This window comes from Canis lupus, chromosome 29, assembly GCF_048164855.1.
Source record: "Canis lupus baileyi chromosome 29, mCanLup2.hap1, whole genome shotgun sequence".
Classification (NCBI taxonomy): domain Eukaryota; kingdom Metazoa; phylum Chordata; class Mammalia; order Carnivora; family Canidae; genus Canis; species Canis lupus.
Genome location: NC_132866.1, coordinates 31,781,176 through 31,809,055, shown reverse-complemented (window position 1 = coordinate 31,809,055; position 27,880 = coordinate 31,781,176). Strand labels below are relative to the sequence as shown.

General features: G+C 39.4%; 1 protein-coding gene and 1 long non-coding RNA gene across 4 annotated transcripts; one reads left to right on the top strand and one right to left on the bottom strand.

The window, feature by feature from the left end:
* Positions 1 to 564: 564 nt before the first annotated feature.
* Positions 565 to 1,347, bottom strand: LOC140621095 (uncharacterized). Its single transcript, XR_012020826.1, has 2 exons — positions 958 to 1,347; positions 565 to 862 (listed from the first exon to the last, which is right to left on the bottom strand). It is a non-coding gene; the product is annotated as an uncharacterized lncRNA (long non-coding RNA).
* Positions 1,348 to 1,416: 69 nt separating this feature from the next.
* Positions 1,417 to 22,000, top strand: CCNJ (cyclin J). Of its 3 annotated transcripts, none has more exons than XM_072805888.1 (6): positions 1,417 to 1,645; positions 2,133 to 2,242; positions 10,458 to 10,668; positions 17,801 to 18,100; positions 18,224 to 18,347; positions 18,922 to 22,000. In XM_072805888.1, exons 2-6 carry the CDS (start codon positions 2,174 to 2,176, stop codon positions 19,331 to 19,333), a joined length of 1,116 nt encoding a protein of 371 aa, XP_072661989.1. In that variant the 5' UTR covers positions 1,417 to 1,645; positions 2,133 to 2,173; the 3' UTR covers positions 19,334 to 22,000. The 3 variants fall into 3 exon arrangements, with proteins under 3 accessions (XP_072661989.1, XP_072661988.1, XP_072661990.1); XM_072805887.1 differs by having other exon boundaries at positions 18,188 to 18,347; XM_072805889.1 differs by lacking the exons at positions 1,417 to 1,645; positions 2,133 to 2,242 and adding exons at positions 2,544 to 2,842; positions 11,254 to 11,499 and having other exon boundaries at positions 18,188 to 18,347.
* Positions 22,001 to 27,880: the final 5,880 nt, after the last annotated feature.

Sequence of the window (27,880 nt, the reverse complement as noted above, 5' to 3'; positions counted from 1 at the left end):
TCTGAGAACTGTTTGTGAACAAATATCTTCCAGTGAATATCCTTAAAGTAAACCATGAGAGACAACCTACTCATTACACTGATGATTATAGTCTGTGACCTATTTTTCTGAAAGGGTTCTTAACTAGACCCTGCACATTTAAGTTATTGGGATGCCAAATTATTGTCATAAAGTTGCTTAGTGCACATGAGTTAGAACCTGAGGAGGTAGGTACTATTTAAAGATCATCATAAATGGCATGGAGCTTTTAGCCTGATGTGTTCATCTCCTCTCCAAGGAAACCCTGCAACTGAGATAGGTGTGAGAAGCCTCTCCCTGACAGTGCTGGGCTAGGCTGGGTTCTGCCGACCTCTGCTTCTGACTTTTCCTTCTCTTGCCATTAGTTCCTGTAGCCCTGCTCTCCTGGTCATAAGCATTGCCTCCTCACACATCTGCAGCTGTTCTTCAAATATACCAAGATGTGATTGTGATAAATAAGACTAACTTATGTAACATACATTCATCACTTTATAGTAGCTCTTTATCATGCCTCTTTGGGGGACAAAGAATTCTAAGGAAAAGGAGGAAGTTTCCATGATTCATTTGTTAATAAAAGAGGTTGATCTACATTCTCAGAAAAGTGAGCATCAGTGTCCTGGGTTGACCATACACTTCTGTTGTGATATTCCACCGAGAGGTTAAAATACAAGCGATGAGGTTTCTGCGAATCGTATTCCAGGTCATCTTACTTGATGATGTAGTGTTCCCATAGTTTTGCAGTTTCCTAATTTAAGACCACAGATGGCTAATTGCATCCACTTTGGATTTCACAAACGAGGTTGCTAAAGGTAATCTCAAGTCTCTTCAAAGCCCTTGGTTATCTCTAAAGCAAAGGAAATAAGTAGGGGGTAATGAAAAATTACGTTTCTAGAAGTAGGAATAGGTTTTGAGGTGGAATTCAGAGACAGCAAAATTTACCGAGAAAGCAAAGCTTTTAGGAGCTTCGCTAACGGCTCAAGCATTTATGGAGGGAATAATAATCCCAGGGAGCAGCTCCTAGGATGTAGAGGCGGCTGTCGGGATGCGAGACAAAGCAGAGACTGAATCCACACTGTAAAGGGTTTAAGGGCCAAGCTGCGGCTTCAGAACTTTCCTCCGCGGGCATCGGGGCCAGCCAGGGTTCTCAGCAGGTGAGCGGCAGGAGCAGATTGGTCCCTGGAATGACCATCCACGTCGGATCTTCTGCGGCGCCCTCCTCGGGCCGGCTCCCGCGTGCGGAGCGGCCGAGCCGTCGGGGGCCGCGGGGCACCGGGTCCTGCGGGGTCCTGCGGGGTCCTGTGGGGTCCTGCGGGGCCGGGCCGGGGCCGCCGAGCCGCCGCCGCCGCCGCCGCCGCCGCACCTGGGCCCGGCCCGGCCGCCGATTGGACGGCGCGGGGTGACCCCGCTGTATCGCGAGACGAGATTGGCAGCGGCGCGGCCGCATGTGCCCCCGCGCTGGCTTTGTACGCGGAGCCGCCTGCCGGTCCTTTAACAATGGGCGGCGCGAGCGCCCCGGCGCTGGGCCCGAGCTGAGGCCGGCGCTTCGCGGCCGACTGTCCGCATCATGAGCGGGGCCGGCTTCCCCCGCACGCCGGCGGGGCTGGCGCTGTGAGGGCCGCGGTTCCGGGTAAGGGAGGCCGCCGTGCGGACCGGCAGGCCTGCGCGGGGCGCGGGGCGCGGGGCGCGGGACCCGGACCCGCCCGGCCCGGCCCGGCCTTTTGTTCGCCTTTCGGGGGCCGCTCGGGCCGAGGAGGGAGCGGCCTGGCGGGGAGGCGGGGAGGCGGGGAGGCCCGCAGGCCCGCCCGGCAGGAACGCGAGCCCGGGCCCCTGCACCGGCCCCGGCGCGGGGTGGGCGCTCGCCTCTCGGCTCCCGAGGCCGACGCGAGAACTCGCACCCGGGACGGGGAGCCCTCGGCGGGGCCTCCCCCTGCAGCCTCTGTGCGCGCCCCCGGGCCGCGCCTTGGCAGCTCGGGGCCTCGGCTCGGTGCTCGCTCTCGGTGGGGCCGGGTGAAGGCAGCAGCACCCGGGGGGCCCGAGGTCACAGCCCTCGGGAGCGGGCGCGGACGGTGGCGGGGAGGCGCTGGCCGTGACCGCGTCTGGGGTGTGTCTTGCAGACTGAAGTGGCCGCGTCCGGCCAGGCGCGCCGCCCGGTCCCATGGAGCTGGAGGGACAGTGGTGGCGGGGACAGCTGGCCGCCGACATTCATCAAGCGCTTCGATACAAGGTAACCCCGATGCCAGACTTCTCCCTTCAGGTGTTTGGTGCCAGTGAGTAGAACTCGCGGCTCCCTGGGAAGTGCGGTCACTGGGTTGCAGACCAGAAAAAGCGCCTTGGCTCGTTTGCTGGAGGTTAATTGACTTCTCAGTTTCCTCCCCCGGAGGTATCAGAAGAACCTGCAAGTGCACTGGGGAAGGGGGTGGGGCGCGGCGGTGTTTGGGAGAGGGACGGTGGAGCGGGATGGATTTGATACCGTGTTTAAACAGAAATGTGTGCTGGCTTTTTATTGGGCAGGGTGGCCCTCCTTGTTCTGCGGCTGCTGTCGCATTCCGGTCGTACGTCACACCTGTAGGTACATCAGTTCCCCAGCCTGTCCACTAACTTGCTGGGAGACTTTGGACGAGTTACTTAATTTTCTGTTTCCCGATTTCCTCATCTGTAGAACCAGTAAGAATAACAGAACGTGCCCTGTGGGGGGATCGTGAGGTTAAATGAGCTGATACAGCGGTTTAGAACGTGCTTGCTTGGTTTATAGAAGCCCTAAGCCATAACTGTTGTTATTTTCCCTGGGTAAACAGCCCTTGTGGGCTGCTCAAAATGCCTTAAGGTAGGTGTTAACTGCCCCTTCCAGCTAATAGAAGGCAGAAAATTGACATATTTAATAGTTAATGGGGGGGGGCGAAGAACGGGGGGAACATACAATTTTCTGTATATTGTTGCTCTTAAGTAACAATTTTATTTTGTATGTCACATCTCAGCTTAATGGGTCATCTCTGCCTCTTTGATAACCAGAAGAGAGACCAGAACCAAAACCATCCTTAAGTCATTTTCACCGTGGATGGAGAGAGCCATTTGCTATGTATAGAAAATGAGAGAGAAGCAAAACAGCTGATTCTTTAATAAAAGGAATGCTGACTGTTGGAGTTGAGAGATCCTGGGATGAAAATGAACTTGTATCTTGATTTTTTTTTTTTTTTTAAACCAGGTTAACTTAGAAAATCTAATTCTGACTTTGTTACAACTGTACCCTTTCTAAGGTTTGAGATTTCTGAATGCTACTTATTAGTTCTGACATTCAGCCTCTTAGATGCACAAAATACACTTCATCCTCCTAAGAGATTTTTCCTACCACAAGAAGTCTCAACTATGGAATGGTTCTCTGGAGTGTTAGGAAGATAGTTTCAGGTTTTCCACTCTAAAAATAGTCCATATACTTTTGATTTTTCTTTTTTTAAGGTGTGGTGTTTTAGTTTTAAGTGTTCTCTTTTTCTAAGTGTCAGCTCTTTATCCCTCTGCTTTGTGGTGGAATTAATTATTTGATGTTAATGATACTTTTGTTTTTTTAGTGACCTAAAACTCCAAAGTTTTTTCAAAAGGATTTCCATGGTTTTTTTATTCTTTTATGTGTGTTTTTATTTATTTATTTATTTATTTATTTATTTTTAAAGATTTTATTCATGAGAGAGAGAGAGAGGCAGAGACAGGTAGAGGGAAAAGCAGGCACCATGCAGGGAGCCCAATATGGGACTCAGTCCCGCGTCTCCAGGATCAGGCCCTGGGCTGAAGGCAGGCGCTAAACCACTGAGTCACCCAGGGATCCCCTTTTATGTGTATTTTTAATCCTGAATGACTACCTGAATTAGTATTGCCAGTTGAAGTTGGAAGTGGATTTTTTTTCCTGCAGATTTCTTGAATACTTCTGTGTATTAGGCCCTCAAGAGAATTGAAGGAATGACACAATCCTACGCCAACATTGCTTACAGACTATCAGAGGATGCGATAGTGGAGGATCTGAGGGAATGCCACTGAAAATTACCTTGTGCCACCTGTGGCATGTTGCCCTGGGTTGTCTTTATTTTATCTTTAAGCAGTGTGTAAGCCACATTTGATACACTGGCCACACTTTTTGAATAATTTATATTAATCAGTAAAACTTGAATGTCATGGAACTGGAAAGAGTCCTGGTTGTAGTAGACTGAAGTCAAGGAAAGTTAAAATAAACTTTTCTTATATAAAATACATGTTAATTCCAAGCTGATTTAGTTGAATAGTCATACGCTTATTTATTCAATATATTTGAGTACCTGTCATATATAAGGTGCTATGCCAGGTATTACAGTTATTACAGTGGTAATAGTGAATGAGACAGACATAATTTGTCTTCGTGGAGTTTAGGCTCCTATAACTCAGAGCATCTTGATTTAGGTCTTCCTTTGGGTAGTTGCCATTCAGACACTATGGTAGGTATTCTGTCTTTAGATCCAAGGTGTTTGGAGGAACAATTGCTTTGATCAGCATTGTATCTACTAGGGAAGGGTAAAAATTACAACAATTGGATATTTTCTTCAACCCCAAATGCCAACTGTACTGTTTTTCTGAAATATAATTACACCCCCCACCAAAAATTACAAAGAACCTATCTTCTCCCACCCGTGTGTCTTCTCTATTTTCTCATTGTTTTGCTGTACTTACGAGGGCCTTAGGATGCTTGGGAAGTATTTTCAGGAGCTTTTATGACAGATGAGAACAATGCTAGCTTGTGAGAAACATTCAGAAAATATCCCACAGAATTGCGTTTACATTTGTGAGTATTCCTTCTATCCCTTTATTTCCATCCTGGCTGGACAGTAACCTGTTCTGGGAAAAGGATAGCATTTGGGGTGGTGAACTGACTAGTACTTGAGGAGATGGAGATGACATGTTCAGGTCTCTGTGCTTTGGTCCTATGGGACTCCGAGAAGCAGAGAGGAACAAGACTGTAAAATTCTGGAGGGTCAGGAATAGATACTAGAAAAACCTTGTAAGCTGAGAGAAGCACAGGTCATCTTCTCATGCTTGCCTAACTGCCCTACCTGGAACAGGAGAACTAAATTTGACTGCCATCTGGTAAGCACTTATACTTTACCATTTAAAATGATGTAAAGAGAATAGAGAATATATTAGACACACTTAAAAATCTCTTGTTGGTCTTTGGTGTTCTTGCCTTTGTTTTGTCTACATCTAATAAAGTTAATATAGTGAAAAATAAAGTCAGCCAAGAAAGTGTTTCCTAGCTATGTTTCCTAGTGAGCCTTTGAGACCTTGTTCAGGCCTCTTTTAAAGAAAACTTTCTCTGGCTTTGTTTTTTCCCAGTGCTCCATCCCCTGAGCTGGGTTAGATCTTCCATCTCCATGTTCCTGTAATACCTTGTGATTACTCTATTACCTCCTAGTCATCTCTGTATTTTGGTTTACCTACTCAAGAGAGGCTTGAGACTGTTTTCCAGCTTTTATCTCTGGGGTTAGCACAGTATCTGCTACATAAGAGATGCTCAATAAATGTCATATGATGACAGCAAAAAAAAAAAGTGAAGTTTGAAATTGTAATTCATTTATTCCATTCTAAAGATCTACAGAAATGGTGAAGGAGAGAAGAAAACCCTGGGGGCTGCATGAGAAATAGGCATGTTCCTTTTTTGGGGGGAAAAATTATATATTAATTTTATATATATATAAAATTAATTAAAAATTATTAATTTTATTTTAAATTATTTAAATTATTAAATTAATTTTATTTTAAATTATTAATTTTATTTTAAATTATTAATATTAATTTTATATGTATATAAAATTATATAAAAATTTTATATATATATAAAATTATATATAAAATTATATATTAATTTTTTTCTCTTCAAAAAACCAAGCAAGCCTAAGCCAATGATTTTTCTTTCCTAAATAATGTTTGTATATGCTTTTCTCACATATGTAAAAAAAATTTTTTTTTCAAGATTTTAGTTATTTATTCATGACAGACACAGAGAGAGAAGCAGAGACATAGAGGGAGAAGCAGGCTCCATGCAGGGAGTGTGATGTAGGACTCGATCCTGGGGCTCCAGGATTATGCCCTGAGCTGAAGGCAGACGCTTAACCGCTGAGCCACCCATGCATCTCTAAAAATTTTAAATGGCTAATGAGTCTTTCTCCCAAGTAACTCCTACTAATATTTTTTAGGAATTCTAAGCGATAACATGCATGTGGTTAAAAAAATCAGATAGTATAAGGTTTAAAATGAGCTTTCCCCAACTCACTATTTTCTCATCCCCTAAGGTTACCACCATTGTTCTTTTCCTGAAAAGATACCCAGTCAATAGGTATATATGCAAATATTTTTTGTTGTTGCTATAAGAGGTCGTATATGTTATGATGATACCTCTTGTACCATCGTTCTGTATACTGTTGTTGTATACAGCTGTTCTGTATACCGTCCTTCCCCCCAACATCATTTCAACTCACTTTTTTTTTTTTTTTGTATCAACACATTTAGGTCTATTGCCCTTTATTAATTAATTAATTTATTATTATTTTTTTAAGATTATATTTATTCATGATAGACATAGAGAGGCAGAGACACAGGCAGAGGGAGAAGCAGGCTCCATACCGGGAGCCTGACGTGGGACTCGATCCCAGGACTTGAGGACCGCGCCCCTGGCCAAAGGCAGGCGCTAAACCGCTGAGCCACCCAGGGATCCGCATATTGCCCTTTATTTTAATGTCCACATTGAATCACTGTCCTACGGTTTATCAATTCCCTATTGATGAATGCCAAGCTTTTTATTTTATTTTTAAATTTTTATTTATTTTTTAAAATAAATTAATTTTATTTTTTTTTTGCCAAGCTTTTTTAATTGCACTTTTTATTTTGAGATAATTGTAGATTTACATGCAGTTGTAAGAAATGATACAGAGAGATCCCCTATACCTTTTACCCAGTTTCCCTCAGTAGTAACATCTTGCAAAACTTTAGTACAATATAACAACCAGGATATTAACATTGATATAGTCAAGATACAGAACTTTTTTTTTCAATCACAATAGGAATCTCTTATGTTATGCTTTTGTAGCCACACCCTCTTCCCTCGCACCCTTATTCTCCCCCTTAACCCGACAACCACTAGTTTGTCCTTTGTGTCTGTAATTTTGTCCTTTTAAGAATGTTATGTAAATAGAATTACAGAGTATGTGATCTGGGATCGGCTCTATACACTCAGCAGTAAGTTCCTGGAGATGCATCCAGATTGTTGGATCAAGCTTTTCCCACTATTTTGCTATTAAAAACATTGTTGCAAAGGACTTCCTTATATATAGGGTAAATTGCTTGGTAAAAGGGTATTTGCAATCTGCACTTTAAAAAATTTATGTTACCTGATTGCCCTCCAAAAGGTTCTATCAACCTGATCTATTAAATATATGGTAGTTCCTGTTTTCACTCTCAGTAGCATAAGCAACAGTTAATAAAATATAATCGGGGAAATGAAAAACTATGTAATTCTTTCATTTTGAATGAGAGGAGCCATTTTTTGGTGTTGGCCCTATTTAATTGTCCTATAAACTGTTCATAAATGTTGCCTTTTCTTTATCATCAATGTATAAGATTTCTCTAAATAATAGAGAATTAATTCTGTCCTGTCAGAAACATTTATTAAATTCATCTATTCTCCTGATTTGAAGTGCCATTTGTTATCAAATAGATTTCTTTATCCAAGAAAAAGGAGTGCAAAGACACGTATGCAAGTTTTCCATACTTCTTCAGAATTTAAATGTTAACCTTCATAGAGTGCTGAAATACAAGTATTTTTTCTAGATGTTTTAATTTTTATAGTCCCTTTGTATGGAATCTTCTACTTTCTAACTAGTTACTAATTTACAAACAGGCTGTTGATTTTAATGTTAATTTTGTAAACAACCATCTTACTGAATACTGTTTATTTTTTCTATTGGTTTTCTTAGATATAAACTCTGTCATTCAAGAAATAATTTTATTACTGTAAGTGACTTTTGACTCTTCCTTTCCAGTCATTAAATCTTTTCTTTCCTTTTTCTATTGTTCACAGAATAATATTAAGTAATATTGCTAATAGCAGGCACTAGAATGTTAATCTTTTTATGGTTTTATCTCCAAGTGAGAATGCTGGCTCTTAATTTTTTACTTCCTTCCCTACCTCCTTTCCTATTCTTCATCAAAGAAATGTACATCCGATATTATTTCTCCCAGGGTCACCTTTGTCTAGATGCTATTTTGGCATCTATCAAGATGATTGTGAATATTCATGTGTGACTTTTAAATTATGATTTATATTAGTAGACTTTCTGATTAAAAAAACCATCTTTGCATTCCTGGGATATACTACAATTTTTTAAAAGAAGATTTATTTATTTTTAGAGAGAGCAGGCATGGGGGAGGGAGAAGGAGAAAGAGTTTCAAGCAGACTCCATATGGAGCCCAACTGGGGGCTCGATCTCATGACCCTGAGATCACAATCTGAGCTGAAACCGAGTTGGATGTTTAACCCACTGAGCCACCAGGTGCTTGGGGATGTATTACAATTGATGACAATATATTCTTTGGATATACTATTAAATTACATTGGCTAATATTTATCTGAAGTTTTATATATTATTTAGTTAGATATATAACTTCCATTTTTTGTCTTTATTGTAAAATGTCAACAACATTAAACCTTAACCATTTTGAAGTATACAGTTCAGTGACATTAGGTACGTTTACACTGTGCTGTTTTCACCACTCTCCATTTTCAGAACTTTTTCATTTTAAATTAAAACACATTTTGTTTATCCATTCATATGTTGCTGAATTGTTTCCACCTTTTGGCTTTTGTGTATAATGCTGCTATCAATATATGTACCAATATGTGAGTCCCTGCCTTCAGTTCTTCTTGTTGAATATCTAAAAGTGGAATTGCTGGTAATGTTTAATTTTTTTTTTGAGGATTGCAATAGCATTATTCAGTTACTGTATAATTTTATATTCTCACCATTACACAAGGCTTCCAGGTTTTCACATTCTTATCAACATTTGTTAATTTTTGTTTTTGTTTTTGTGGTTTTTGTGGGTTTTTTTGAGAGAGAGAAAGTGAGCGTGCGAGAGACAGGGGTAGAGGGAGAGGGAAAGGAAATCCTATGGAGGCTCCACACCCAGCATGGAGCCCAATGGGGAGCTTGATCTCACAACTCCAAGATCATGACCTGAGCCAAAATCAAGAGTCAGATGCTTAACTGACTGAGCCACCTAGGTGCCCTTATGTTTTTTTTTTTTTTATAATAATCCCAGTGGGTGTGAAATGTTACCTCATATTGGTTTTGATTTACATTTCTCTGATGATTAGTAATGTTGAGCATCTTTATATGTTTATTGGCCATTTATATATCTTTGGAGAAATGTTTAGCAAATCTTTTGCCCATTTTTAAGCAAGTTGTTGTTGTTGTTGTTGTTGGATTGCATGTATAAAAGAGTTCTTTATATAATCCGGATATTAACCTCCTGTCAGATGTATGATTCGCAAATATTTTCTCCCATTCTGTGGATTGCCTTTTCACTCTATTGAAAAGAGTGAACTTTGATATACAAAAGTTTTTAATTTTGATGGTCTCATTTATCTTTTTTTGCCTGTCCTTTTGGGATATCTGTGTAACTTCCTGTGATTATGATACCTGTTCGGTTTAGTTTTAGTCTTATGCTGATCTCATGAAATGCATTTAGAACTTGTCTTTCTCTGTGCTGTGGAAATACCTCAAAAGTATAGAAAATTTCTAATTAAAAAATAATTTATAATATATATTAAAATATATAATTCTGAGATTGAACAGCAATGAGGGGAAAATTTTTAGGTATATGAAAAGGTAATGGCAAAGGAGAGCATCATAAAACTGCTAAAAGGGAAACGTGCTTAGAAGATACTAGTGGATGAATACTAATCTCTACCTTCCACATCTCTGCAAGTGTAGCGTAATATGTATCATACCAGGAGCATATTCACTTCCCTGTTACCTTCTGACCCAAAGCTTTGAGCTTCCTGAATGGGGTGTATATGTGTTGTGTGTTAGGAATTTGGTAAGGATATTTTTCTGAAAAGAGCTGGTAGGGAAAACAGGATACAAAAATCTTGCTGGAATATATCCATTCTGGAATGCAAGAAACACAATTTGTCACATCAGAGGTAGTTAAAATTGAAGGAGAAAAGCTTGGTTTTAAATTTTAAACCAAATGCTATTAATTAATGCTATTCATTATCCTTCCACTGAACTTTTCATACTTGTGTTTCCTTCAGGAAAACTGTTTGAGGCACTTGTTAACACTAATTTGGGGGAGACAGTTGTCTTTGCATTGTGTAGATACTACTCCTACAGGCTATGTTAGACTAAATGTTGTTCCTCTTGATATAGGAGCTGAAGTTGCCTTCCTACAAAGGCCAGTCCCCTCAACTAAGTCTCAGAAGGTATTTTGCTGACCTGATTGCCATTGTGAGCAATCGCTTCACCCTCTGCCCTTCTGCCCGACATCTTGCTGTCTATTTGCTGGACTTATTTATGGATCGATATGACATCTCTATCCAGCAGCTGCATTTAGTTGCACTTTCCTGTCTGCTTTTAGCAAGTAAGTATGAATCTCATCTATATGACTGGAAATTTCCATTGTTTATAGTAAAGAAAATTTATGTAGAGTTCAATGAAATATCACCAAATTCCATTTATTCCAGTTTACTAGTATCAGAAAGTTTATGTTGAAAGTGCTTCTTGGAATAATAATTTTAACTCGACATTAAAAAGTGGCTCTGAAGTCTTTTGAAAATATGTTCTTAAGCCCTACATCCTGAAGATTCTGATCCAAATGTCTAGGCCACTCCAGATCTACTGACTCAGAATCTGTATCATGGGGCTCAAGTTCCAAAGGTGGTTCTGATGTACCTTTCTAATTGAGAACCATTGCCTTGAAGTTCTCAACTGGGAAGAAAGGTGCCCCACAGGAAATAGTTGTCTTTGGATGAAGATGATTTTAGTTGTCCTCAACCTCACAACCTGGGAGGATGCTGCTAGCATCTAGTGAGTAGAGGGCTGGGATGTTACTAAATATCTACAATGTACAGGACAGCCCCCAATAAAGAATTACTGGCCCAAAATGTCGGTGGAACCGAAGTTGAGAAACTGTCTAAAAGTTATTATTATCCTTTTGTATTGTTAGAAGAACCTTCTACTGACTACATAATGAGTTGGTTTAATGAACTAAAGATTCACAGGCAACTACTACAAATGGGAAAGACTTTACTTCTGCAGTAGGCACAGCTCCATGGTCAGCTGCAAACTTGACTCTGATAAACCAGATTTGTTACCTGATGCAGAATGTACTGGTGGGCCATTTGGTGCCTCTTTCTTGTAGCTTCTTCCTGTAACTCCTTTCATGTTAGTACCTTGACTGAAGAAAAAGAGGGTGAGTAAAGGAATTGTAATTGGGTTTTTCTTCTTTTAGTAATGTGAGAAAGATTGTATTTGATGTTGAAGTTGAATTCATTACTTTTATATTATTCATGTCATTATACTAGGAATATAAACCCTGCTTTAAGGTAGGATGTAGAAATACCTACTGTCTTCATCTCTAATCCCCACTTGAGGGTTTGGGATCTTATGTGACTGCTAAGGAACATTCCCCCTATAACCTGCCACCAGAGTTCTTTCTAGAACAACTTTGTGCTTTGACCACAAGTAAACCTAAAACCAAATGCAGGCCTGTGTGATAATTTCTTTTTTTTTTTTTTTAATCTTTATTTATTTATTTTTTTTTAATTTTTATTTATTTATGATAGTCACAGAGAGAGAGAGAGGCAGAGACACAGTCAGAGGGAGAAGCAGGCTCCATGCACCGGGAGCCCGATGTGGGATTCGATCCCGGGTCTCCAGGATCGTGCCCTGGGCCAAAGGCAGGCGCCAAACCGCTGCGCCACCCAGGGATCCCTGTGTGATAATTTCTAATACTGATTTCTTCTCAGATTTTTTTTCTACCCTTATTATTCCTTTGATCTCATGACCTCAACTACTTATTTTTTCTCCTTGGAGGTCTTTTTGTAAGTTATTTCAAATCCTTTGTGGACTGAGCTGAATATAAATAAACACAGCCCTGGTAATGATTTCCCACTGCCTGTGGGTTAAGGTAGAAACTCCTTAGTGTAATATTTAGAACCTTTCATGTGGACCCAGCCACTTTTCTAGTCTTTTCTTCCCACCCTCTTCCCATGCACCTTGAACTAGTCTTATCAGAATACCATCTAGTTCCTGAAAATCTATAGCTCTCCTTTAATCTTTTGTCCTCTAAGATCCAGAAACATCACCTGTTCCTCTCTACCCAGAAAGCTGGAGAGGTAGTACTTGGACATTTATAATTAACCTTTAACCTTTAATTAGAGTGTCATTCTCATAAACAATCTCATGCACAATTCTGTATGTGTTTCATCACTGGCAGTGAAGCTCTTTGTGGTTTCATAGTTTGCATAGGATTGAAAAAACTCATACTTGACATATTGGATGTGTGAGAATCCATAAATAGAATGGTTTCTTGTTATCCTAATAGGATCAGTTTATAGTAGAGAGACACTGGAAATCACATACACAAATTAGATTATTTTAAAAACTTCGGATCGTTAATGAAAAATGATTTTTGCCTGTTGTGGCCATCACTGTGCTTTTACCACCACCAAGCCCCATCGGCTCTATGTCTAAGAGTCTTAAAAGTGTGATGCAGACCAAATGGGAGATTCCTCCTGGCGAACTGTGAAATTATGAATGATGCAGAATCCGTTTCTGGACCAACTTACATTTGTGACTAAAGTTTATTTACCGGTAACTTATATTCATAAACTACATGTTATTGCTAAAGTTCGCTGGGGACTCTAGTTAAATAATCTAATAATGTTTCTGGCCACCATGCAGTGTTTGGCATTGATGTCAAGTTTCTGCAATTTCTACGATTTGGGGAAAGGATAATTTATTTGCACTCCATTTTAGGTCGACTGGAATGGAGTTAACTCTTACTGTTTTTTAATTATCTATTGTTTATGGTTATGATCAATTTATTTTATTGAAGATGATTTTGCACATTTTCCGGGAACTAGGCTTTTTTAGAATTTGTATTTGCTGTGGTTCAAATATGAATTGTTGATCAGCTATTACTAAAAGAGTCAGATACCTCCTCCCTTTGTCTTACTGACACCCCGTGAGAAAGGATTGTTTTTCCATTGTTCCTTTCCCACTAGAGAATGGAAGAGTGTGAAGTAGGTATCCCCCAGGGTCTCAGCCCCTCCATGTAAGGCAGGGGGCAAGAGTTCAATCTGTCGGCTCTCTGCTTGGGTCAGGAATCGCAGAGGTTGGCCCTTAGTAGTTGGCTGCAATCTCTCTTGCCTCTATTCTGTAACTTTACTACAACAAAAGTACTTAAGATGCTTATAAACTGATAGCCTGTTTTCAGTGTCTGATGCCTGTTTTTAGTTTTTTACATTCTTACACTCATTTTACCTTTGGCAGCTCTCCAGTTAGGTTTCATAAACTTTAAGTAATGCTTCCCTCCTCCCAGAATGATTGAGTTCTGTATGTCCCCCCTTCTCCAGCTGCTCTCTGCTTTGGGATGGACAGCCTGTTGTGTAAAACTGAAGAACAGCTTACAGCTGACAGGACTGGGTGATAGTTGGATTCCACTTGTTAAGTAGGATGGGAGGAGGCTGTCAGTAGTTTGGCCAAAGATGGAGCACAGCTTGTGAGTTCCAGGTAATATGCATACCCAGCTGCCTATGGGTCTGCACTATTTGGAGGTAAGAAGAAACAGCCTATGGACTGTCGCTGATTGGAGAGGGGTGCACAGTGTTTTAGAGTAGGGATTACAGTGATGAATTTCATAGGTTTGAATCTTTTGTCAACAATATGAGTTTCAGCAACCCTTAAGTCTGAAGTTACTTGTTTATAAAATGAAACTAAAGACATTTAACTAACAAACTTGTGAGGATCAAGATGTTTAAAAGCACATATGGATCCCTGGGTGGCGCAGCGGTTTGGTGCCTGCCTTTGGCGCAGGGCGCGATCCTGGAGACCTGGGATCGAGTCCCACATCGGGCTACAGGTGCATGGAGCCTGCTTCTCCCTCTGCCTGTGTCTCTGCCTCTCTCTCTTTCTGTGTGACTATCATAAATAAATAAAAATAAAAAAAATAAAATAAATAAAAGCACATAGGAAATTGAAACATAAAAGTCAGATCATAATGATTAATTCTTCCATAAACTGTTCTATAATCTTTAGTCTGGCTCTCTAGCCCTAAAGATTCTGGCTCTTTCTAAAAAAGTCTCTGATTCATCCTGAGAAATTCTCAAATTCCAACTCTTTGTCATGCATATGCTGGCTTCCCTTGGCTTCTATGATCAGCCCTGAACTTGTGGAGAACATGGAAGCAGTCTTGGAGATGAATGAGGCTTTTGATAATTTGCTCAGGGTCTTATGTAACTAAGAAATGATCTCAGAATCAAGATGAAGCCAAAAGTAAGATTATAGGCTGTTAATAGTAAAAATCTGTGACAAGTGCTTGTTTCTCCTTGCTTAGCAGTAATAGATTGACAGAGCTTTTTACTTGATTAACTGAAAGGTGAAAATTTTATCTCCCAGTTGATTTGATGTATGCCTCAATTTTTAATGAGAATAAAACCTTTATTCCCCCTGTGAATTGTCTTTTCCTGTTCCTTACCTGTTTTTCTATTAGATTGGTAGTCTTACAAATTTGTGAAAATCCTTAGTATATATTAAGGATGACTTTTTTCCTACTCAGTAATAACAGAATTGAATGTGAATTGGCAGAGTTTACAGTGACATCTGATCCTTGCCCTTCTGCCACATACCTGCCATTCACTGCTGGCTTTGAAAATGTGCTGGTTTCCATGGCTGATCTGAGCATTTCCTCTAAAGGAAAGAAAGTCTGGTGTTTTGTTTCTGTGGCGTCTAATTCTTTATTTTCTGGGAAGCAGATGTGAATTTCCTGTGCCCTTATTTCCTGTTTGAGGCCTTTATCGATATAATCACATGGCTTCTGGTATTTCCTTTCAATTGAAGAAACTGATCTTTGTGATGTGTATGTGGTATTGCAGATAAGTAGATTTAAAATATCCATGCACATAGCTTTCAGCACAACAAAAACTATGGATATGAATGCAGATACTTACTGACACTGTCATTCCTTTTTAAAATCCTTTATTGTGTGTGATTCTGAGTATTTTTATCACTGTATATAATGAAAAAGTACCAAAAAACTTAAGCCCGAATAAAATCCCACGTATGGTTATTTATGCAGTACAAGATTATTTTTAACTCTGCAAGTCAGGTTGCAAAGGCTTTCATGCTTGTAATAGCCAAGTACTTTTATAAATACAGAAACCCTACAGGTATTTAGTAATATCGAAGTCTTGTCTATTTGGATAGTTGTCGTTTCCATATAAGCCAGTGCAATACTTTGATCTAGAAGTACAAATTTGGGAATTCAAACATAAGTCTTCCTTTTTGGCTTCCATTTTTGGCTTGGTTCAGCTTATTTGATCTTCAGTGAATTGGCCAACCTCACTAAATTGGTTTTTTGAGCTTTGAAATTGGTGTATATGGTTTTGTTTTCAAGGTTGAAAATTTCAAGGAGATAATATGGAACATTCTTAATCCTTGAATTAAACAGTGAATTATAGTGTATTAATTTTTCAAAGGAACTCAAGCATGATATAAATAAACACATTAATTTTTACGATATTCCTTTGAAGTATACTGCTAGTGTTACTGCTGCTGCACAAATGGCAGGGTACTTTAAGAGCCTTAATGATTCATCCAGAGGGAGACTGGACTAAATTCCGAGGGCCTTCTCCATTCTGACACTGAGAATACTCCTTCCTTTCCTGTATCTTTATGCTTCCTTCCTTTCCTGTATCTTTATGCAGTGCTGATGCTGGATGACTGTGTCATAAAGACCACTTTTGTGCTTTCTGCTGTACTAAGTATATTATATTGGAAAAACTTGTAAATTCATCTGTATGTGATTTGAATTGGGAAGGGTTCTTTATCTAGGTTCTTTTAAAGTCTGAATTGTATGTGTTTTTTTAGATCAACTCCTAACTGCAGGAATATTTCGTTAACAGTAGTTTAGAGCTCAAAAAGCTCCAGAAGCTCAGAATTTCTGAGGTGGGAGAATAATTCTCTTTGGGGTCCGAGTCTTTTTCAGGTCATGGGTTTTGACTCTCCTGGCATAGAAGACAAAACCCCTCTACCTAAGTTCCCCCACCCTCCAAGCAAAGACCCAAGGTAGTCAGCAGTGCTTTTTCCCCAGCCCTGAGGCAGGCTGGCTTGAACAATGCCACTGGCTCCAGTATACTGAACATCTGGGCAGATGGCCACTACCATTTGTTGTAGCACCTCCAATGTGTGATATAAATCCATCCTTTCTGGAAGAGAAATTTCACAGGGAAGCTTGTCAAATTTCTGCTGCTTGGCAGTCTTTCTGGCTCTTCTCCAAAATATATATTTTTAAATGGATAAAATAAAATTACAAGATTTCCAGGGAAACCAAATATGTTGAAAAGAATTACCAAATAGTAAAATAAAAAATTATCTACAGTAATATGTAACATAGTCTTAACAACTCTGATTTTGAGCAAGTATAAAAGCTATTGTGAGAAATCTGTATGACAGATTATATTACATATAATACAGTTAGAAATAATTGCAATATAATATGACTATTTTAAACTTAAATGTAAAATAGAACATAATACTAGAAAGTAGAAGGTTTAAGTTAATTTCCCTTCTTCTATGGACCACCATGGAACAAACCCAAAGAAACTTGAAATCAATTTTTTGGTTCTGTTGCTGCCTCTGGAAAACCATACTGGCACTTGGCAGTTTGAATTTTCTCCAGCGATAAATTCTAGAGATACTAAAATGAATGATTTAAATGTGAGATGGTACATGATCTATAGAAATGTTATTCTGGGGCTGGAGAGGGAATTCTATTCCTCAGCTGTACATTTGGATGAGTATTTCCTGAAAAGAAGTGAATGCCTTGGAATAATGAAGTTTAGCCATCTGATTGTCTACTTCTCTTCTGCTTTCGGTAATGGGATGTAAAAGTAGATATAAAGTATCCTCCCCTCCCTTTTCTGATAACAGACTTAGCTAGGTTTTTGTTGTAAATTCTGAAGAGGAGGTCTTTCTGTGGAATGAGAATGCCTATTAGATACTCACCCAGTTTTTTTCTCCCACTGTCTCTCTAGAATTGAGATTGTGCTGAAACTATGCCAAGATGAAACACTTGAAGCTTAGCTACTTTTGATTTCAGATAACTCCATGACATTAAATTCTTTGTACTTTCTTCTATTCTAAAATAATTTTCTTCCACCAACCACTGCCTGCCCTCCTCAAAAGAGATTTCCTGGAAAGATTTGGCTGGTGAAATTTGAGTTACTTTTTCATTGGCACATAGGACTATTTTCATTACACAGTGTGACACAGATCAACATGTTTACACGAGAGAAAACATGCAAAATGTGAGAGCCAGAGTTCTGGCACAATTATATCTGTCCAAGGTAGAAGAAGGAATGTCTTTGGATCTAAACCTTTGCTGTGAGACCACAAATCCCATTAAAGTGACTAGACCTATAATGATCACTTCTGGTAACATTTTCTCTCTCTCTCTCTCTCTCTCTCTTCCCCCACCCTTTCCTTATAAGGTAAATTTGAAGAAAAAGAAGATAGCGTGCCTAAGCTGGAACAGCTCAACAGCCTGGGTTGTATGACTAATATGAATCTAGTATTAACAAAGCAAAATTTGCTACATATGGAACTGTTATTATTAGAAACCTTTCAGTGGAACCTCTGCCTTCCAACAGCTGCTCATTTCATTGAGTATTATCTCTCTGAAGCAGTACACGAAACAGATCTTCATGATGGCTGGCCGATGATTTGCTTGGAAAAAACGAAACTCTACATGGCCAAGTATGCAGATTATTTCCTGGAAGTATCTTTGCAAGGTGAGTCATTGTGAATGCCAGCAGGTGACTTGTGAGTTTGTGACTTGTGTATTCTGTTGCTTAGGTTCATTTTTGATGTCTCCACAGATTATGCCTTTCTAAATTATGCACCTTCTTTAGTAGCTGCTGCATGTGTGGCTTCTTCAAGGATTATACTTCGTCTTTCTCCAACGTGGCCCACAAGACTGCATCGTCTTACTGCTTACTCCTGGGACTTTTTAGTGCAGTGCATTGAACGGCTATTGATGTAAGCCTCCTTGATCTTGTGTTTGTGATTTCTCAGCATTTTTCTTCGTGGCTAAGGGGCCCTAAAAAAAACTTCTCACAAGCATAGCAGAGCTTGAAGACACTGGCTCTGACAGCTGTCGGCTGCCGTGAGCAAGCTACTTCAGGTGCAGTGCTAGGTGGAAGGCTTTGGCTATTTTCCAGTGAGAGGCTGTCACTGCTGTCATGGTTCTGGGTGCATGGAAAGGAAGGGAGCCGCTCTTACGTGAGTGAGCCCACAACCCAGATCTTGCCCTGGTCTTCCTTTCCACATCTTTGAATTGTGGGGCCACCAGGATGTTGCCAAAGTGGCAGCCGTGTTTAAGTGCTTATGGTGGACCTATTTCCCAAGCAGGAAATAGGCCCCAAAGCTACCAGCAGTGAGTTCCCAAGGTTTGTGCCAAAGGAACGGGGTTCTTAGAAGGATGAGAGTGAAATCTCACCGTTGTTAAAATTATGGTTATAGTGGCTGCTACGTAGGCAGTGGGGAAGTCCGCAGAGTCAGCCGTTGAAGAGTTGAAGTGCTGTTACTAACAGTTTTCTCTCTCTCCATACAGCGCACATGATAACGATGTGAAAGAGGCCAACAAGCAGAGAGGACAGGCAGGGTCCCAGCCGGCGCAGCTGAGTGTGCTGCAGTCAGCCTCCCAACCCTCACGGCCGGTTCACTTTCAGCAGCCCCACTATCTCCATCAGACGCACCACACCTCCCTGCAGTACCGCCATCCTGTAGCAGAACAGCCGAGCTGCCAGCAGATTGGATCTACCACACACACCTCGTCTTACACACTACAGACGTGTCCTGCTGGCTTCCAAACTAGTGTTCAGAGCCTTGGGCATGTGCAGACTGGTGTTGGGATGTCACTGGCAATACCAGTAGAAGTGAAGCCCTGTCTGAATGTTTCTTACAACCGGAGTTATCAGATAAACGAACATTACCCTTGCATTACTCCATGCTTTGAAAGGTGATTTTATGTGAAGGTAATTCCTGACGCAGACTGTTCTGTGACTTGAAGCTCTGGGGCAAGCTTTTTGTAATCTTCTCTTCAAAAAGGAAAGGGATTCAGATTGCATCAGAACTCTTCAGATACCAGCATCAGGAAGACAGAATTTCCCTTTCAGTGCACCACGAATACCTGGGAGGACTGAACAAACACTGCAAACACTTTAACAGTATGTATATCAAATCCTGTTAAAACACATCCCTGTGTGACAAAAATTTTAAGCCCTGGCTGATGGTCCAAATATTTCAAAAATACTCAATACAACAGAAAATTTGGACAGACTCTAAATCGCCATTTTGAGATTTGACCTGTGGTGGGCTCTGGGCCTAATGTTGGCTTATACATCAGAGACTAATATTTATCTGTGGACTTGCCAAACGGTCTTTTTATGAAGGAAAGTTACAGTATTAATTTTTGAAGAGGTCTTTTTTTTTTCTTTTTAATTCTGCAGTTTTGAGTTACATTTTTGATCTACAAATGAATTGTTGACTAAGTTTAAACTCATGAATTGCTATGTTATACCGATCTGTGCAGTAAAAAAAAAATTTTTTTTAGATGAGTTATAACTTCCTATCACAGTATGTAGGTATCTGGATTTATGTACTAAAATTAAGGGTGGAGTAGATCTCTTAAAATCATGGTCATAAATTTTCATTGTTTTTTTCACCCTAAGCGATCAACCTCAAATCTTTAGGATTAAAACACATTTAACTCAGGGAATTTGTACTACTTGGAAACACTTAACTGTAATGCAACATGCTTTGGGAATGTTATAGTATGAACTACCTGTATAACATAGGTTAAAATACTCCTGCTAGGATGTGTTTTCAACTGAGAACATAATTGTAGCTTAGAATGAATGAAGTGGTTCCTATCACTCATAATCCATACATAGGTTTTGCATTTCTCAGTGCAATCAATGATTTATACTCAGATTTGATATTACACTCGAAGTTTTTTCAAGGAAAGCATAACTGTAAAATGTCAGTACTAGAATAAAGTCCTGTAGGTTTATTTTGAAGTGGAATGTGGCCAGGGTAGTTCTCAGGTTGTGCTAGAGCAGCACTTTGTTCTGTGGAGGACAAGTTCTATAAGCAGCCTTGCAATCCAGCCAGTCTGTGTATTAGGCAAAGGCCACTTGCATATATTGGCCCCAGAACTGCCCTGGGACATTTCACTGTGTGGGTAATGAGTGAAAACAGCAATAAGAAGTCATTACAGCAAGGGCAATTTGGGGGGGGGGGGGGAGTTCAGAGGGAATAAAAAGTAAAAAGAAAGCAAGCATTGTAATAACTGAAACTATACATTGTGCTCTTATCTGTGGGAGAAGAGAGATTTGGTGGAGGGAAGCTTTCGATTTAAAAATTAGTAAGGTGTGTCTTTTTGTTTGTGTTTTTTTTTTTTTTTTTTTTAAAGATAGCACTTGAATAGAAGGGAAACTGCATGGCAGGTATGTGACTGCCACAATATGCATTTGAAGACAAACTTATTATAAAGATGTTGTGGGTATGCAGCAGGAGTCTCCGTAATCAAGCCAATGGCTTCTGTTAGGAAGGGAAGGGACTCAACGCAGTAATGGACTGATCCAGATGGCTCCAGTGGATAAATGTGGGTGGGTGGCTTCTGCCAGCATGAATTCCTAGAGAATGTCCTCTCCTTAAAAGAATGGTAATCTTTATAATTAGAGTACATAGGGCATGATGTGGATTTATGAGTCTGGTAGATTAAAAAAAAAAAAACACTCAGGTAAGAACACTCACTCATGGCAGTTTTCAAGCTTGAAAATTGTTTTCTGAAAGTATCATCGCTTTTCCTCTTTACAGAAGGCTGCTAATTGGATTTTGGTAGTTCTTACCTCAAGAGAGTTTGAATTATTTGGGGGAAAGTGGGTTCAAAAGAGAATATATCTTTCACATTCACATTCAGAACCCAGCACCTGGAGTCCAATTTTCAGTATTTTAACTACCTCAATAATGTTATGAATGTAAGATATTGGGATAGAGATCCCAACTTGAAACAACAACCGGTGCCTATGGTAATTTAATGTCTTGTCAAATGCTTTTATTGATTGGTTTAAATGTCATTCTTGTTATAGAAGAATATGCCTTTTAAAAAGCTTATAACACTTTCCCAGTTTGTATTTAAAAAAGCTAAAGAACACTGGATTAATTTTTGGGGGGGGGTAGAATAAAATAATTAATTGGTTACTATTGCTGCATACCCAGGGTGGGGTGGGATGGGATGGTTGGAGAATCAGAACTATTTTTAAAACATTAGGTTTCAATATAAATACAACTCACGACTGCTAGACTTGGGGGATGAGGGTGGGGGGAGTTGTGTGGGTTTTGTTTTGTTTAATTTATTGGTTAGTCTTTAAAGTAGGTCAATTTTCTTTTTTTTTTTGAGATTACTGGACCATCATTAAATGTGTACTGTGAAGAGATTAATGATATGTATAAAGGGCTTTACCAAAGTCCACTAAATAAACACTACTCAAGTACAGACTGCAAACCAAAATGTATCTGTGTTGTGACATTAATTGCAAATAGTGAGTATGGTGCTAAATTCTACACCAATGGAATTAGATGAGTGCTATGCACTTAATTTTAAAATAAAATAGTTTTCAGTAAAATGGTTTTAGTGTTTTGCTTTAAAGATATATATTTGTAGCTTCAGTGAACCATGTCTTCGTATTAGCCTTGGAATTCTAAGTATATTTACTAAAAGCCATCCAGATGTAGAGTATAACTAAAGTGGTAGCAAACACTTGTCCGTTGATTATCCTGTACAGAGCATCAAAGCCCACAAAAGTATATTGGACACAGCTTTTGGCCTTTTAAACATAAAATCAGTATATTAGCAGTAACAGCACATAGTTCAGAAGTTGTGAAGTCTGATCTCAGAAAAGTGGGGACACTTTTGTCAGGGTCAACAGTGGATGATCATGGTCTGGTCACTAAGTATGGGTATCATTTGCCACCTACACTTAAAACTCAGCAGATAGAAGTTGCTTTGAAGAGTAAGAGTTGTACTTTGAAGAGTAAAATTTTCACAGGTTTGTATGTGTGCATCAACAATTCTCACTCCCAAAAAGCATTTTTAAAAAGAGTTCTCTGTACTGTCGCTTGCTGTGGCACAGTGCCACCATTTAGCAACAGACCTCGAGGGTCCATTAATAGACAATGTTCTTGAAGGCTGAATTTAAGAAAACAACAAGCATTCCAAACCAGGGCAGGCAGCTTTACATGGCAGTTCTGAACCCCATGTAACAAGTTTATATGCATCAACTGTCCTCAAGCAGCTCATATTTAGCTTGATAGGACTATCACATTGTATCCAGCTTGGAACTCAAGTTTAAAATTCCTTAGAGGGCAGCCCAGGTGGCTCAGCGGTTTAGTGCTGCCTTCAGCCCAGAGCCTGATCCTGGACACCTGGGATCGAGTCCCATGTCGGGCTCCCTGCATGGAGCCTGCTTCTCCCTCTGCCTGTGTCTCTGCCTCTCTCTCTCTCTCTCTCTCTCTCTCTCTCTCTCTCTCTCTCTCTGTGTCTCTCATAAATAAATAATAAAATCTTTAAAAAAAATAAAATCCCTTCGATTTGAAAAAAATATATATAGTAGGTCAAAAACATGAAGACCAAGCTCCAGCTTTCCTATGGGAAAGTAAGGGTAGACTGCTACCCTATCCATACCCCACTGCCATTCTTTATTTATTAAAAGACTTTTTAAAGACAAAACTGACAGGAAAGTACAGATTTCCCATGTACCCACTACCCATACGTGCACATTCTCCCCCATTATCAACACCCTGCCCCAGAGTGGTACATTTGTTACAACTGATGAATCTACACTGACCCATAATCACTCAAAGTCCATAGTTTACGTTATGGTTTACTATTGGAGGTGGACATTCTGTGGGTTTAGACAAAAGTATAATGGCATGTATCTGTGATCACGGTATCATATCATGTATTTTTACTGCTAAAAATCCTCTGTAATCCTCTCATTCATCCCTCCCCATGCTGTCCCTTTCCCTCACCCCCAACCTCTGGACACCACTAAACTTTTTATTGTCTCCATAGTTTCTCCTTTTTCAGAATGTCATATAGTTGGGACCAGACAGTACACATAGCCGTTTCAGATCAGCTTCTTTCCAATTAGGGGAATGTATAAATTTCCATCATGTCTTTTCATAGCTTGTAAGCTCTTTTTAGTCCTGAATAATATTTCATTGTCTGGGTAGATCACAGTTTGTTTAGCCATTCACCTGCTGAAGTACATCTTCGTGGCTTCCAAGTTTCAATAGTTATGAATAAAACTGCTATTAACATGTATGCAACTTTTACTGTGGACCTAAATTTCAGCTCTTGGGGGTAAGTACCAAAAAAGTGAGATTGCTGGGTTGTATGGTTAGGAGTATGTTTAATTTTGTAAGAAACTGCAAACTGTCTTTCATCATTTGCATTCCCATCAGCAGTGAATGAGAGTTCCTGTTACTCCAAATCCTCATCAGCATTTGGTGGTGTCAAGTGTTTAGGATTTTGGCCATTCTACAGGTGTGTGTGTGTGTGTGTGTGTGTGTAGTATCTTACTATTTTGATTTGCATTTCTCTGATGATAAATGATGTGGAGCAACTTTTCATATGTTTGTCATCTGTATATCTGAGGAGGTATCTGTTAAGGTCTTTAGCCCAATTTTTAATCCGGTTCTTTTTTTTTTTTTTTTTTAAGTTTTATTCGTTCATTTTAGAGTGTGCATGCAAGTGAAGGGGAGGGGCAGTGAGAGGGAGAATCTCCAGGAGACTCCGTGCTGAGCACAGAGCCCAATGCGGGGCTCAATCTCTTGACCCTGAGCTCTTGACCTGAGCCAAAATCAAGTCTCAGATGCCCAACTGACTGACCACCCAGGCGTCCCTCAGGTTATTTTCTTATTGTTTAAGAGTTCTTTGTATATTTTGGGTATTCCACTTTTTTTTTTTTTTTTAAGTAATCTGACCAATGTGAGGCTCAAACTCATGACCCTGAGATTAAGAGTTGCATGCTCTATGAACTGAGCCAGCCAGGAACCCCTCTTTTTATATTTTGGGTAACAATCCGTTCTTAGATGTGTCTTTGCCAGTCTGTGGCTTGTCTCCTCATTCTCCTGACATTGTCTTTCATAGAGCATAAGTTTTTTTTATCTTCATGAAATCCAGCTGATCATTTGTCATTACCTATAAAAGGGAATTACAAATACTGAAAGTGTGGCTGAACAAATACAGAATTGAGGTTATTATACAATCAGGAACAACAATATAAACCTTCTTAATTATCAAAAGAAATACAGAAAACAGGGCACCTGGGTGGCTCAGTGGTTGAGCACCTGCTTTCGGCCCAGGGTGTGATCCTGGAGTCCAGGATCAAGTCCCACATCGGGCTCCCTGCAGGGAGCCTTCTTCTCCCTCTGCCTGTGTCTCTGCCTCTCTCTCTCTCTCTCTCTGTCTCTCATGAATAAATACATAAAATCTAAAAAAAAAAAAAAAAAAAAAAAAACCACACAGAAAAAACCCCCAGAAAACAAAGCAAGCAGTCTATATAGTAAAATATTTTTAGAAGGCATAAATACAGAAAGTGTAACAATAGGACAGAACTAAGACCAAACATACAAATTAATATTATATAAAAGAGCTAAACTCAATTCTTAAGAGAAAAAGAATTTCAGGCTGAATCACATGGCAAAACTCAAATCTATGCTATATAACAGACCTACAACAAAAATAAAATGATTCTGAAGGGTTGTAGACAGAATGAGTAAAGAGACTCTAAAAAAAGCCCCTCAATAACAGACAAGGCTGACTTCAGGCCCAAGTGTATTAAAAACAGGGCACTATACAATGCTAAAGGTTATAATTCACAGTAAAGATGAACAGTAATAAATATGAATCAAATAATCTTACAATATTATGTGAAGGCAACAGAGGATGTGAGGAGACAAGAAAAACATGGGTAGTAGGAAACTATAATTCATCTCTTTTGGTCCATGGCAGATAAAGATATCGAAGATCTAACATTATGGGTGATCTAACTGACATATATGGAGAGATTCTTAGAAGGGGGATGGTATAGACTTGGTGGACAAGATCACAGAGCACACTGACAGTGTCACCCATGCCAATAGCATGCCAATAGCATGGGTGACAGTCTCCTCAAGTTTTTAACGACTGGAATTGCTTTCTTTGCTGAGCCAGCCAAGTGCCTATGATCACAATGCCTTGACTGGCCTCTTTGCTAGCTGCCAGCTAATCTGCAGCTCAGCCAAAGAAAAGAAAACCCATGGTTTTCAAACTGCAAAAATATTCCCATTTTTGCCTTCATTAGATGAAATTAAACCGCTACTAGTTTCTTTCATGCACAAGAGCATGCTAATAATTAGTGTATTTAAGCTTTTTTGGTAAGATTAAGCTCTAATGTGAACTTTCATAAAATGTGACTATATTAATCCACAAAGAAGCAATCAATTCCAAAATATAGAATTAATATTGTACAGTCACTGTAGAAAATGTACTTCCATGAAAATGCAATGAAAAAACTATAATAGGAACACAAACAAAAAAGCCAAAACACCAACAAGAACAAGTAAACCGAGCAAAAACAGAAGGAAAGAAATAAGATAAAAGCAGAAATTAGGGATGCCTGGGTGGCTCAGCGGTTGTGAGCATCTGCCTTCGGCTCAGCTTGTGATCCAGGGGTCCAGGGATCCAGTCCCTCATTGGGCGCCCCACAGGGAGCCTGCTTCTTCCTCTGCCTATGTCTCTGCCTCTCTCTGTCTCAAGAATATATAAATTCTTAAAAATAAAAAAAGAAATTAATTAGAAAAAAAACCTGATACATGTCTGCAGTGCAGCTGAAGAAAACAGTTTAAAAGTTGAAAAGGAGGAGGTAAAATTGCCACTATTTGCAGATATGATTGTACACCTGGTAACTCCAAGATAACCAACTGAAAAACTACTATAGACAGTAAGTGAATTCAGTAAATTGAGTACATAATTAAAATAGCTTTCATATACACAAACAGCCACCAGTTAGGTTTAATGAAATCTATTCAATTGTAATGGCCACCAAAAGATAAAATGCCTAGCAATAAATATAAGAAATGTGCAAGATCAATATGAAGAAAACGTTAAATAATTATGAGTGACACAAAATAATACTTGAACAAGTCACTCCATTTTTTTTTAGGATTTTACTTATTTATTAGAGAGCAAGTGAGCACACAAGCGGGGTCCGGGATGGGGTGAGACGGGGGTTGAAGGAGAAGCAGACTCCCCAGTGAGCAGGGAGCCCGATGTGGGGTTCAGGCTCAATCTCAGGACCTTAGGATCATGACGTGAGCCAAAGGCAGATGGTTAACTGACTGAGCCATAGTCATGTGGTGCCCAGTCATGCTATATTTTTAGAGGAAGCATCAACATAAAGATGACAATTCTTATATTAATCTATAAACAATCTCACAAGCCAATTTTTAAAAAATGAACTAAACAAGAATAACTAGGAAAATTCTGAAAAAGGATAATGAGAGAAGGAGATAAGCCCTCTGACATACTATATTATAAACCTGCAGTAAATGTCACTGCACTATTTGCAAATGAGTTGATAGCTAATTGAACAGATATTCCAAAAATAAACCTAAACATACATAGAATTTAATATGTGATAAAGGTAGCATGCCAAGTCAGTGGCACAAAGTATGGATTATTCAATAAATTGAATTTAGTCAACTGGGGTAGCCATCTGGAAAAATAAAATTGATCCCCATCTCAAAAATTTTAATTTTTTTAAAGGTTTTATTTATTTATTTGTGAGAGACACACAGAGAGAGGCAGAGACATAGGCAGAGGGAGAAGCCGGCTCCCTGGGGGGAGCCTTATGTGGGACCTGATCCTAAGACCCTGGGATCACAACCTGAGGCAAAGGCAGATGCTCAACCACTGAGCCACCAGGTGCCCCTCAAAAATTTAAATTTTGATCAAAGAGAAATGACGGAAGAATTATTTTATAACCTCAAGGAAGGGATTACCTTTCTAAGTATGTATAAGAAATCTAGAAGCAACAAAATTAAACTATATAAATTAAAATTTTTTTCTACATGACAAAAATCACCATAATCATAGTTAAAAGATGTAACAACATGGGTCAAGTATTTGCAATTAATCTCTAGGCAAGAGCAAATTTTCTTAACATATAAACATGGAATGATATAAATAGGCAGTTCCCAGAAAAAGAAATACTGATGTCTTTGAAGAAAAGATGCCTAACCTCATTTTTAAGTTTGATAATGGTGTTGGTGAGGTAGTAGGCCTTATCCTACTTTACTTATGGGAGTGTCTGATAAAGCAAATTCTATGAAGGGCAATTTGGCAATAAATATCACAATTACAAATGCAAAAATATTTATTTTTTTGAAAAGATTTTATTTATTTATTTATTCATGAAAGACACACACACACAGAGAGGCAGAGACACAGGTGCTAAACT